At 39.6% G+C, this 14,682-nt stretch overlaps 1 protein-coding gene across 1 annotated transcript in view; it reads left to right on the top strand.

Annotated features, from left to right (window-relative positions):
• The window catches only part of LOC132914433 (uncharacterized), a 202,586-nt gene that overhangs the window by 26,025 nt on the left and 161,879 nt on the right, over positions 1-14,682 (top strand). Inside the window, exon 2 of the mRNA XM_060973562.1 lies at positions 11,129-11,206. Within this exon, the coding sequence (XP_060829545.1) occupies positions 11,137-11,206 (70 nt within the window). The 5' untranslated portion in view covers positions 11,129-11,136. The remainder of the gene's footprint in view (positions 1-11,128; positions 11,207-14,682) is intronic.

Below are 14,682 nucleotides of genomic sequence, written 5' to 3'. Positions count from 1 at the left end.
TTGAAAGCAAGTATTCACGTGCTGCAAACGTTTTACAGAAATGAAGGTGGAACTTAACGAAAACATCTCCGGTAGGAATACCAACTACCTCCGACATTTTTACCTCTGCGTTCTTTCCTCCCTCTCTTTTTTAATGCACGATGACGACTTGCAACCGGCGTCTTGCTTCAATTTCAACCTAGATGAATTGAAAATTCAGGAAACGTCTGATTCCATATCAGTGACATCGAAGATCATGGTTAGATACTAGGTGGCAATTTAGATGGAAATAAAATCTTTAAATATGAAATTTTCAGCGAGTTTCCAGCGAGTCAGTAATTTTGCGGATGTAGATATACTGTATTATCGTAGGTCTGGAAATTTAAAATATCATTGTAGGTTCGAAAATTCACCCTATCGTTGCAGATGTAGAAATGCGTGAAATTTTCGATAAATTTAACAACCTGCAGATTTCGAGCGATAGATAGATAGATAGATGGTAAAATTGACTTTTCAGCGTGGGAGGTTTGGAAATTACAATGCCTGAGATGGCTATTCGTGCTAATATTTTACTAAATCTAATTTTATCACAGGTACAGTGTAATTTGTATATTCAGATTGGTTGCAAATTTCATTGCTAACGAAATTTCAAAATATATCGCATGACACGCGTGTTATCTACGTAAAAGTTCTCTAGAATGTGTTCAAATACGTTCGCAGGTTGCTGTAGTAGCGTTTTAGTAATATTAAATTTAATACGTTAATCATCATTCTGTCTAAAATTGCTACTCAAACAGAGATAACCAGACTCATCAGAATAAATACCGGCGAAGAACACGGCCGGATAAGTAACACGATATTACCTCTGGCTCCATTGTGATTAGCCAAGCGGATGGTTCGCATGATCCACCGTCGTGGCGCTGCTTTGTCGCTCGACACATTCGATATCCTTTGTTCTATTTGGCCAGCGTCGAGGTTGGCGCAGACCTCTGCCTACGTCGATTTACAACAGTCTGCTTGCCGCGAAAAGTTCACTGAGTTCCGTGGAAAAGCTTTAATATCGCTTGCACAATACTCACTGGATCGCGTCGATATTTTCTGTCCGTTGTTGTACGTTCAACATGGAGGGGAAAAGGGAGGGAAAGGTGGACCGACCAGGCGGATGAGGATTATCGATTATCAGTTAACGAGTCTGCACGCTTTTCCCCCGTTTCCTACGGCAGCGTGCGCCAGGACGTTTTTATAAACCCAGCCTAGGATTACACATGTAGGCTCCATTATGGGTATTCGGTTTAATCAGAATCGGCCGCTGGTTCATGATAAACAGAGATGGGCGAGCGAGGAACGAGCCGTGCTGACGTCATTGCTATTATAGTACATTATATTAGCGCCACACTATATCAATATGTCTCACACCTATCATAGTTTCTCGAAATTTTAAATGTACTTTTCTTAGAACTAGTTATATAACACCGATATAAAAGAGAGAAAAAAAGAATCGATATTAAAATATTTAGTCTTCCTAATCTAGCAATAATCTGTACAAGTTTGAGCAATTCCATAATCATCTCTTTACCCTACTTACCTTACGTACCTTGATACTCGTGTAGGTATTACGTAGGTCTAACCTCTGAATTTTTGTCAATCCTGTTAAGGTTATTCGGTGTATGTGGAATTAAAGAAATGCGTGGGTAAATTGTAAGGTATTGAAAGTATATATATTGTGAATAATAAAGTACAAAATGTGAAATACAATATAAGCCGATCCAGATGTCATCGGCGCATTCTTTTGTCTACGCGCTATCGATGACCTTAGCGCTTGAGAAAGCGAAGAGCAGATGTAGAGTTTTCTCAGAAGTGAGGATCACTTCAACAAATCCAAAGATTGTTTCTCTTTGAAAAACACAAACGATCACAACGGTTCTTAAAAATGTCGTTATTACAAAATTTCTGCAAAGAATGTTTTAGTACCTATGCTAATATTCATAAAAGCGTGGCTGCGTATCCGTTATGCAAACCTAACCTTAAAATCCAAGTTTTCCTACCGAAAAAGCTCCTTTGCACATAAAAATCTCAAATCTCACACCGAACGTTGGAACGTATCCCTTGGGAAAAAAACAGCAAGTGCCAGGAAAAATATTCCCACCTCGGCATCGTGAAGCATAGAAGCGTATCTTGTAGCGAGTGCGCCGCTCTTCCACTCCTCCTGATCCCGATGGGCTTGCAGAGTTGTTTCAACGTAGAAACGTGTCCCGTTCGGGCGTCCATTATTGGCGGGCCACGATGAGCCCCTGAAATGCAGAATTCTCGCCCGTTGTTTGTCGACTATTGTTTATCCGCACGGTTATGTGGCTCGTTGTTATCGTTTCCGGATACCTCCGCTCGGGGCACAATGAAAATTCGCGTTTCCGGAAATTTCCGGCCCCGTGGAGAATAACTGGATCGCTTCTCTTTTTTGTTCCATTTTTCTTTGTTATTTTTTGGAGCTTTTTCGGGGGAAGTCGGCCCGTTCTGTCGCGCATTAATTTATGGCGTCGTTGGTGAAACGCTGCTCGTTTGAACGTTTCTCAGGATTACGCTCTCTTTCGACAACGATTGTCAAGGTTTCGCTCGTAATTGGTCCTAGGGCAACGGACTTTTCTTATATTTTCTCCTCTTCTCTTTTCGTGCTCTTCTTTTCTACTCTTTTCCCTTCTTCCTTTTTATTTATAAATCAGTGCTCCAGAGAGGAATGAGCATTTTGCGAAATGAATTGCGAGGCTTGTTAAGAATATTTTAAGAGACCTGGAGAGGCGGATTATAATATTTATAGGTTAAAGATTTCCTTCGTGTCTATAGCATCGTCTGGGTTGTATAGTGTACCGGTTCGAGACAGGAATAAAAATATTTGCAGAAAAATTTATTCCGGCGGAAAATTTATTATTCAAATGTAATTTCGTTCCGACTATTTACATGGATGCCTCATTCATACTACAACGACAAATATTATTCAACGCGTTGTACATGATTGGAACGTGAACGGGGCTATGCATTGGCTCATTTGAAAGCCATTGAGCAATATTTGACTAAGCTGCAGTTTGGCTGTTAGCGCAAATCGAGCTTCGTATCTAGCATGATTTGCTTCCTTCCTTCTACCGTGTTATATCATTTTCCGTTTCCTTTGCCTCGTACAATTTATTATTAAAGTTGTTTGAATTATATTTTTTACTCCATCCTCGAATAATGTAATTGTATAAATTAAATAATTAAAATTAAATTTAGATGATACTGATATAAAAAAAATTGTTCAGTCTGTGAAACTATATAATCCCTAAAATATCGTACAATAATTTTAGGAAAAGTGCTAAAGAAAAGAGCGAAGCACATACGTAACCGTAACGTGAATTATTTACACGTGTACAAGGGCCAGTAGGAAACGTGACGACGATAAAATATCGCGCTTCGTGCTTTTGAATCACCGGCATCATCCGACTTCCTATTCAAGAAATTCCATTTGTTTTTTTTTACTTCTCCCTACTTCTCTTACATTTCGTGTATACTGTAGTGGCCTATGCTTTATACTTCATTGGTTCTTGTATTTACAGGTTTCTTTAGTCGATTGTAGAACGTAACGAATCGTAAAAGCGGAAATAAATCGTTCGACCGTCTGTTCTTCCGTCGATATCTAGTTAAAAATTCTTGTTTTAAAAAGCTATAAACATTTTAGCAGTAAATTCGAGCCGGTATTGAAGCTAGCGTTAAATTTCGTCGGAGATTAAAAAATCAAGCTTTCAGTCATTCATCGAGGTTACGGCAAATAAAATAACAAATTCAGTCGTTACAGACGAATAAGTTCACTGGTGAAAATTCTAAACTTAGTCTGAAGCGATCATTCTGTGTCATAAAGTCGTCTGATCAAGGGAAACCTACTATGACGCCGTTGTTTTACACAGATCACGTGACCAAGATCATGAAACATCGTTGTTCACACGCGAGAAAAATGTTTCTTGTGCTCGTTGCACAAGATAGATTTTTGGGAGCGGAGATTAACTGTTAATCCAGCTATGCCCCATATCTGACGAGAAAAAACGCAGGATTCCACGGTGGTATTTCTGCTCGCAGGAGCAGCCAGGTTTCCCCGTGCGTGCCATCGACCCCGTTCCGTGGAATTTCGTCGCGTCTCGATCGATGCCTCGTTGGATTTCAATCTGTACACGATGCATGCGAACGTGGCAGCGAGAAAATAAGCCGAGTTGTTCCTGTGCGACACAGCCGGAACTTCTAGTTTCACTTCTTTCCTTTTTTTTTTCTTTTTGAGGCTGCGGGGGAGTGAAAGACAAATACGATCGTGTGAAATTTGTGTTGAAGTTTATGTAAATTTGTAGCTTCATAAACGCAGATGGAAAAGTAGAACTCGAAAATGGAAGTATATTTTATATTCCACAAAAATTGTTATGTTTCGTATCCTGAATTTTGGTGTTTCAAAACTTGATGTATTCAAACTTCGAGAAGTATTTCTATAAAACTGAAAAATTGTATCCAAAATGACCATAAATTGTCTATGTCCATGATTCGTAAGACCGGTACTATAATTGTTAATCAATCGTTGATTCGAAAGTATGACGCGGAGAAGCGAACCGAATTTAATAACATTTCGATGGGTAGGTATGCTCGATCGTTTATTTCCTGTCACGGGTACGTCTCATTAACGATGGAAATATAGCACGGGACGCAGGAGTCCATTAATTTTAACGATCACCAGCTGTAATGATTTCACGGTGACATGACGTCGCGAATTCGATGTTATTGGCGAAATTTTCGTGTCGTGGAAATATCTCGTCGCGTTTTCATGGGACGAAAAAAAGTGAAATCAAGCAGGGCCATCATCGAAGCGTGCTATTTCATCCCGATATCGTTCTCAAACTAAAACGTCTGTTCCCGTCGAAGGCTTTCACTGCAGCGTTTAGAAACAAGGATATTCCAAAAAATAAAAATTTTAACAAAGGGTATATATCGAAATAAAACTATGTCTAATAGCAGAAAATAATAAAGAATAATTAAATATCCCTACTTTGCTTGACAGACTCATAATATAATTTTTTAAATCTCACATATGAATTCATAGCGTTGAAGGATTGAAGAATACAATACCAAGAAAAGGTTGATACATCATAAAGCTTCCTGTTAATATTTTTAACGGCTATTATGTTTTTGGACCGTTTAAAAGCAATCGTGAATTAGTTGATTGGGAAGTGAAACTAGTGTAATCGGTTGCCTGTTGGCGTTAGCCGTTGATCGCGAAATTTCCCTAATGATGCATGAGCCAGCCAGCTATCGGCGAATTTATGACTGAAATAGGGCTTTACCGAGGATTGAGCCTGGCCCTTAAGTGGATTTATGACGTGGATGAGATTTCTTAGCTGTTGCTGGGATTAACAGCTTGTATGTATTGGTACTTTGTATCAGTTATGACGTGGAGGGGTCTAGCGAGGTTTATGGATCTAGTAACATCTGCAGTTCTTGTGTTATTGATGCCAGATCTCCAATGGACATGACAGTTTACCAGATCCGAATCCTTTGGCACAGTAATTCATCAACTAATAATATTAGCGAATTTCACGGAGGTACAGGACGATTCCTAATTTGTAAAATTTATTTGTTTTATCGTCAAATCTGTTATTATTACACTCGAGAAGCCTAACAAAGCTTACTGTAACATGATTTTATTGAGACATCTATTGGCGATGATAAAACATCTGACCCAATCTTTTAAGTTGTCCAACATTTTGCATTTTCGTGATCTACCTCGTTTTACTGGTTTGTTTAATTTCATAATTAGGTAAAGGAAAAATGAAATAAAAATATGATGATTCAGGAGATGAGCGGGGCACATTGTTGTTAATTAGATTTTATTCGCGAATTAACATCGATTGTACAGAGAGAGTTATTTAGAATTATAAACTGGCGTTTACGCGGAATTTACTTTGCTTTAAATTACAAATTCCTCGAGTCTACCACCGCCCTCAGCCACCCCCTCCCCACCCACGTCAGACATTCTCGACTTGTGTAATAAATTTTAAATGTGCAGGTTTGCGAGGCTAAATTTTACTCCTCGAAGGGGTAAGTTCAACAATGCGATGAACGTTATATTAAATCCGAAACGCGAGAACTTCTTGCGCTACGAAATATTATATAAAACTCTGCCTCTCTTTAAACTGGTACACAGTACCGAATTTTATTTAAATTTGTATATTTTGAAGAGAAGTAGAATAAGATAATGTATTTGTCGTTGTAACGTTACATTTGTCACGAGTTTATGGCAGACGAAATTACTGCAATAAGTGACATCCACGAAAGGAATGGAATTTTGCTCTGCAAGCTGCAGAATTCTTTATTACACATTAGATACTTTTAGACAATTTAGGATTGAATTTCACCCTTTACATTAATATCGGGACACTGGTTTACCTTGTGCAATCTAGTAATTATTAGATACAGTTTACTATTATTTTCTTTGGAATGTTTCAATCTCAAGTGTAGTAGCATTGGTGAAGTCGTTACAACGATCGACCATGTCAGCAGGGACATTAAGCCGCGTACATAATCCGACGCGTATCATAACGCAGACTGCGGGCAACGGCACGCACAGTGTATGGCTGGATTATGGGGTTGTCGACACAGGGGATCGTGTTATTCGGTATCGCGTCCCTCAGGTTGCCGTACAAATGGATTCGTATTCCAACGCATTTCTTTCCATGTGCATGCATGCAAATGAGATCACGATTTTCAAATCTCCCAAGGCAACGGAATTAAATTTATCGGATGAGATATCATCAGTTCGTTGTTTTTAGGATTGATGGTATCTGAATACTATAGGAAAGCGATATGACAAGTTTCTATTATTTACAGTGGAGCAGTTTTTTGATTCAGTAGTTGTCAATAAATAGCAAAAGTGTTACTGAAATGTTCTTCTTATTTTGTTTGGTTTTCGTCTCCTTGGGAATTTAAAATTCCTCATAAATGTCTGAAATTCGACAGACCATTCGTCATTGTGTACAATTTCTTCAAGAAACAAACGGTGTTTCATACGTCCCCTTTTAAAATCCTATATTTGGTAAAAAAAGACTATATTATTAGGATGCACCTATGGCTGGAACGACTGTTACACATGTAGGCGCTAAGGGAACACCGTGTGAGCGCGTACGGAATGTAATACGGTGGCTGACAGCGTCACACGGCTGTTTAAAGGAGCCAGCAGGTAGAGTTCAAGAGGAAGAAACCAGCAAGAGTTCCGAAGAGCGTCGTAGCGAGGTTGGTTGCCTAGTCACCAGGGGCAGACAGCAGGGGGACGCACGAAGAGACGCTCTAGGCGATGTTTCTCTTCTTTCCTTAGTCTGTTTCTCTTCTAACTGGCATCGTCCAGCTTCTTTTTCTTTCCTTCTCCTCGTCGCCTGCCTCTATTTCTCAATTCTTTCCTTTTTTCTATCCTGCGTACATTGGGAGCCGGGCTTCCCCTGTTTTCCTCTTCCAGTTTTTCTTTTCTCTTTGTACTGTATTCTCTGCTCCGACTTCGTCTTCGCCACGTACTCCTTCGCGTCCTTATGTACACGTTCCTCGCGTTTCTCGTTTTGCGACGCTCTGGGATCATCCTTTGCCACTGTGAGACGCGATGCTATTGATTACAGATAACGCTCGGTGCGTTGGCTCTGATATGGACACTTTTCAGAGACTCTCTTAGAGCGAGAGTGTTTTTCATTTTCGGATTTTCTCAGTTATCCTCAAACATCTTAAAACCATACAAACACAAAGTCCATGTAGGTACAGAACTCAACCATCGTCAGATATACCAAGGAGCAGCTGTTTAGCTTCGAAGAACAGTCAACCAAAAATCCATCTGTGTATACGATTCATCTAATAAACATCCTTGGCTACTGACAAATATTCCAGAACCATAGAAACATCAACATCCAACTAAATAGCAGATTGGCTTCGCGAATCTCTTCAATTATCCTTAATCACCTGAAAACTGTTCAGCCACAAAATCCAAGCAGAATCAGATATACGAAGACCCAGCTGTTTATCGCAAAGAACAGTCATCCCGCGTCTGATCCGCCACAAGCAGGTGTCCTTACTGCAACATTAATTCGACGGGTGATACAGTGTCGTGGAAGCCACGCAATTCCTCCCTCGGTTTTTTAATATCATTCCACTCCGTGTTCCCCGGGTCTGCCATAACTCTTTTCCAGCTTGTAGCCACTAGCTATGTGTTCCTCTGACGCAGACGACGGGGAACCACCCTGGCTGGGGAAATCCGCAGATGCGGCCTCGTCCTGTTCGCTTGGTTGGCTCGCAGGCTTGCTCGAGCTTGCGAAAAGCCAGACCATTGACACTGGCGCGCGTACTCCGCCATTGTTGCCGGGCTAATAAAGAAAAATAAAGACTCCTCTTCCTGCAGGATATTAGCTCCACTCTCCTCCCGTCCGTTTCTGTCCTTACGAGCAAGGGAAGACCTTGCTCGACGTCCGGTTTCCGCGTTGCTAGCTTCCGCTCCTTCGAAAATCTCAGCGTTCCTTAATCCGCCCACTGATCGTTCGTCCCCTTTTTATTCTTCGCGGTGAAAGCAAATTACCGGACTCTCTTCCACTTAGCCGCGTCTCTTTGTGCCGTTCGCGGTGATGACACTGTCCTTTTCTCCTCCACTGCGTTGTGTTCTGCGGGCAATGTTTTGTCGGAGATAACCCTCTGCTCTCCCTCTGGCTGATCTTCTGGTATTGTTCTTGGAAACTGGTGGATACTTTTTTAGAGATTGGGGGCAAATATAGAAAGGTTGATCAGGTGGGAGAAAGTGGGCAAGATGGGTTAAGCGGGTGTCGATGTGATTAGCGTGATTCGGATTTTCGAACGAAAGGATGGCGTTGGTTTTTTCTTTCTTTTCGGAAATTAGAGGAAGAAGTTAAGCTCATGTTGATTACAGGAGATGCAGAGAATGAAACAGATGTGAATATCGTGAAATTCGTATTTTTTAATCGCTCGCTAATCCAACACATATATTTCACGAAAGAATGTGACCCGAGAATAGAGTTTGCCAGATACCAGAGATCGTCGATAGGTCGTTCATGATATCCAGATAATAAAGAAAAATAAAAGCTTGCCCGTGGATATTAGCTTCGTGCTTTCTCTCCATGTTCTCATCGCTAGCGTCTTTTTTCTTCTCTCAATACAAAAGGAAGGAAGATCAGATGGAAGATGCGCCACGGACGCGACGGAACTGTTTGTTCGTGACGCGGTTTCCAAGGATCTCGAGGAGATGGCGAATTTATGGCTACCCTCCGGTTCGATATTCCTGAAACATTGATCTCCCTTCCATCGTCGCGAATTGTTTCGCGTCGCTCTCGCTCGATTGCATTGAATTGGATTCCTACGAACGATACCCCTGTTCCATTGCCTGCTCCTAGGACTTTGAAATTGGGCCGAGAGAGCTCGCCTGATTTATTTCGTTTGATGACTCCGTACTCGAACTGCTGAGACAAATTACAAAAAGTTTCTTTCTACACCTCATTAACGATATTGTATGACTTATTAAGTTTGTCTTCGACGTATCCACTATCACGTAGAAATACAAAATTGTCGAATTGTAAGATGTAACTGCTAACGCGTACGATGAAATGATGCGGTTAATTTATCCAAATATCTTTCTGTTAAGGTTATTCGGTGTATGTGGAATTAAAGAAATGCGTGGGTAAATTGTAAGGTATTGTAAGTATATATATTGTGAATAATAAAGTACAAAATGTGAAATACAATGTAAGCCGATCCAGATCCTCTCGCTAGCAACGTTACCCTGAGACTAAAAGAACCGCTGAAACCAACGTCGCACGTGTACCGCTTATGGTCTGTCATCGACGCATTCTTTAGTCTACGCGCTATCGATGACCTTAGCGCTTGAGAAAGCGAAGACCAGATGTAGAGTTTTCTCAGAAGTGACGATCGCTTCAACACTTTCTAAATCGTTAAAAAATTTTTGATGTTTGTCAAAATCGGACTATCATAGAAATATAGAAATCCAAGGATCACCGAGGCTACTAATAAATTATATGCGTCGATAAACTAACCATAACTGATCGAAATTCGTAAGTGGCGCCACCTACGCAATCCCCTAACCTCATCGCGATTGCCAATCGCCTCGTGCCCCGAAGGCAAACGTCTGAAATCCCCCTTTCTAATTACCTATTCCCAAGAAACACGTCCCAGACATTAACGTCACTTATAAAAAGCCTTCCATTGCTGGAGCCTAACTGCTTCCGCAGTTAGGCGAGCTGATCGATTCGAAATGACAGAAAAGTAGAGTGAAGAGAGCTGAGCAGACGTTCAGCCTAATATCAAGCTTTGGCCTTCTATACTTATCCAGGTTGTACGGTTTACTCAACAACCCCTCACGAAACTCTGAGAAACAGCACACTCGTGGCGAATTAATGTGAACCACCGTGTTCGTTTCCAAACATCGATGGCCTGCAATTAGGGGAAGACCCACGCCAGCCAAAACTGTTCCACTGGTCATTCTTTTGCTCGATAGAGACCGGATAATGACCCCTGTGCAAAGCATTCGATGCATCAGATGGTTGGAAATTTGGTTGATGGACTATTTTTCCTTGGGGGAGACAGTTTGTAACTGAGCTTCTGGGCTCTTGTGTATCTGAAACTTGGCTGTTACACTTTCAATATATAATGATAGCTATTGATGCAATCTTGAGGTTTGTATTTACAAAAATTTGGGAAGACAAATCTGACGAGATCGAAGCGATCGTTATTAATTAAAGCAAGGACGTTTCTAACGACTGCTGTCGCAGTTATTAAAATTTGAAGAAAGCATCACGTTTGCTCGAGTAAAAGTTTGAAAATAAAATTAATCATAAAAATGTATTTTGAAATATTGAACGTTCGTTTGAAAGTGGAACGCATTTTTATATCTTCATTTTTGCAAAGGAAAGAAAAATTCCAGAATAAGTTGCCAAACTGTATAACGACCAGACTCTTGTATCTGTCTCCGTGTACATACTAAATTGTGAGCTAATAATACAAATTTCAAATTACGTCGAGAGAGACTTTAAGGAGTTGTTATTAATATATTAGACGATCTCTGACCTGGTTCTTTCTATTTTTACTGTTTCAGATTCGAAGATGAAGTGGCCATTAGTGCTGACTTGCTTTCTGCTGCCGCATTCGTGCATCCTTGGTGCATCGCATGCCTGTAAGTGGTTATTCTTGCTGTTTCTTATCCTGTAATCGCGGAATAAATTATATCGTCCGCAATCATCTTGTTATTCCGCGCATCGACCGTGTGACAGGCCGATGAATACCTTTCTTGCTGCCATCGGGGAATAAATTAGCGTACAGCTCCTTTTTCATACTCGACTCCATTATCCTCGAAATAGACCCCCTATTTCGTCATTTAACCTACAAAATTCACGATCTATCGAACAATTTATGAAATTTTCAAAGTAGAACAATCTTTCTTACGAGACAAACAAATATTGGAAATTCTAAAAATTGTACGCTCTTTGAGGCTCCTCTCGATGTTCTTAAAATGATAATACAATAAATTTGAAATAATAATTTCTCGTAGAAAAAAGAGACAAGTTCCTAATTTACAAATAATACGTCTGCTTGAAATTCTCTATTTAGTATACACGAAACATGAGAAAAAGAATATTGAACAATAGTCCCATAACGTAGAATTGCCACGTTAGACCAATACTCTTGTTAAACCCCCGAAAACCTTCGATTCACCGAGAAACATACTTTCTAGCGATCATCCATAAATCTCCCCTCTCCAATATCCCCAAATTGGAAAAACTGTAACAAGACGATCGCTCGAGGAAAGTTACTCGTTAATAAATGTTCTCGACCACATCGCAAGTCGTCAAAGGGTTGAACCGGACGGTAAAACCGGCGCCACGATTTCCGGCCGCTATTATAGCGTCGTAAATCATCCCGTCGATCGACAGTTCGCAAAGGGGGTGCATGGAAGGGTGCAAACAGAACTCCACGCCATGCCACCCCTCAGTTTCGTGCAACGAGCCGTGAAAACGGGGCATCCAGGCCAGAAAAACAGTCGAATTGGATCCACTTTCCTCTTTCTATTAGCCTGGCCCGGTTGTGGACGGAGCGCAAAAGACCTTAATCCACCCCTTGTTGCACGGAGTCTGGCGTGAAACGTTCGCGAGAATAACGCCAGGACAGGATGAGTTGCTATAGTTCGTGGAAATATAGCGGGCTGGCATGGATCATTCCTTTAGAGCTAACGTACAGCCAAGTGAGGACCTTTGAGTATTCTGCATACGATGATACCTCTTTCATACCTCATTGCATAACTCGAGGTCTGCCTCTTCTTGCACCACAATTTAACTAATGTAATATTATATAATATTTATTATAAATATTATATAATAGTATAGTAGTTAATATATTAATTGTAAAATGTTTAATTATAAAATAGGATATTAGACAAGTGACAAATTATAGGCTATGCTCTTTCCATCTACTTTCTATTTAATTTCTAGTTTAAGACATTTGGAAGGTGTAAGTTTCCAATTATAAAAAGTTGCAATATGAAGGTGTTCAAATTAGAAGAATTGTAAGTGAATTGAAGTGTAATTATGCAATATGATATTTCACAAGTGACAAATTATAGGCTGTGCTCTTTCCATCTACTTTCTATTTAATTTCTAGTTTAGGACATTTAGAACGTGCAAGTTTCCAATTACAAAAAGTTACAATGTGAAGGTGTTAAATTTATAAGAATGGTAAGTGAATTGAAGTGTAATTATGAAATAGGATATTAGACAAGTGACAGAGTATAGGCTGTGCACTTTCCATTTAATTTCTAGTTTAGGACATTTGGAACGTGCAAGTTTCCAATTATAAAAAGTTGCAATATGAAGGTGTTCAAATTGGAAGAATTGTAAGTGAATTGAAGTGTAATTATGAAATAGGATATTAGACAGTGACAAAGTATAGGCTGTGCACTTTCCATCTACTTTCCATTTAATTTCTAGTTTAGGACATTTAGAACGTGCAAGTTTCCAATTACAAAAAGTTGCAATATGAAGGTGTTCAAATTATAAGAATTGTAAGTGAATTGAAGTGTAATTATGCAATATGATATTTCACAAGTGACAAATTATAGGTTGTGCACTTTCCATCTACTTTCCATTTAATTTCTAGTTTAGGACATTTAGAATGTGCAAGTTTCCAATTATAAAAAGTTGCAATATGAAGGTGTTCAAATTGGAAGAATTGTAAGTGAATTGAAGTGTAATTATGAAATAGGATATTAGACAGTGACAAATTATAGGCTGTGCACTTTCCATCTACTTTCCATTTAATTTCTAGTTTAGGACATTTAGAATGTGCAAGTTTCCAATTATAAAAAATTGGAGTACGAAGGTGTTCAAATTAGAAGAATTTGGAATACGGAAGCTTCATAATAACGATCTTCGCAACGGTGTATCATGCAACCTGCTGTATTTCTATATTCGTAGCAGAAACAAGCCTCGCACTGTGTGTACGGTGCTTTAATCTTGTCCTTATGCAGGCACCACGTGTTCGGATAAATTATTATACTTGGCGTCCCTCCTGTTCTGGAGGAAACACCAAAGCGGGAGAACATGTTGTTCTTATTGCTTTTATTCCTTGCGTAATTAATCATCGAATGGTGACCCTTTAGGGCTGGGTAGAAGTTAGGAAATTGGAGTTTGTTTTGTCAAGGTTATGTAACTATTCTATTTGATAAAAGCAGCTAAAAATAGTCGGAGAAATGCCATTCGATCTGAACAAAAGTTGTTAGAGCTTATGGAATGTATATTTCACAATGTCATAGTGTGATTACTATCGTATTGTAAAAATAATTTGACGAAGTTCGGTGAAGCACAAGCTCGTTTATACAAATTTTGGAGATCACGAAAATACAGTATAGGCCCTAGAATAGATCGGAAACGATATGAAAATAGAATTCTAGAATAAATAGAAATAGCTAAAAATATTTTTAGAAACAACCGAAATAAATTGGAAACGATATTAAAATTGACCCTTGGTTTAAATATCGATCCTGAAATGTGCTAACGTAAAAGTAGGAAAAGTGATTTCGAAAGTTCGTAACTAAAGCAGTAGAAGGAAAAGTGGGTAGTGATCGGTCAATTGATCGATTGGCAGACATTAAGCAAAGGAACGTCGAATTCCTATCGTTACGTAGTATTCTAGTGCTATACGGCTAATTTGCATGTGAATGGACCGTAAAAGAACTGTCGCAGATAAGCCGGAAGAGCGTAAATATTTCCCAGCCGCTGCTAACTTCGGTAATAAACAGCTTAAAGGATCGTAATCGTATAGCAGACGAAATTGTTCTGAATGGTCGAAATGGTAATCTTCATCTGGATTACGATCTCGTTCCGGGACATTATGCACCATTAGGAATATGCTATATCTACTGGTCGCGCGTGTAATAAATTCCTTAGCGTAGCTTATTACTATCGTTAAAAGTGGCCGATTCCAGTGCAGCAGCTAGGCAACATAGTTTCATGTGAAACTTATTTAGTTCGCTCGTAAGAGTCTGTTAGTCACATTAAGTCTCGCTTAAGCTTCTAACAGATGGTTGGAAAGTGCCTTTTATTAAATTATACAGTCTTGTATATTTTATAAGACCATTTATGGTAAATATCAAGCATC

The sequence above is a fragment of the Bombus pascuorum genome, chromosome 15 (genome assembly GCF_905332965.1).
Source record: "Bombus pascuorum chromosome 15, iyBomPasc1.1, whole genome shotgun sequence".
Classification (NCBI taxonomy): domain Eukaryota; kingdom Metazoa; phylum Arthropoda; class Insecta; order Hymenoptera; family Apidae; genus Bombus; species Bombus pascuorum.
This window is presented reverse-complemented; position numbering and strand designations above follow the sequence as displayed.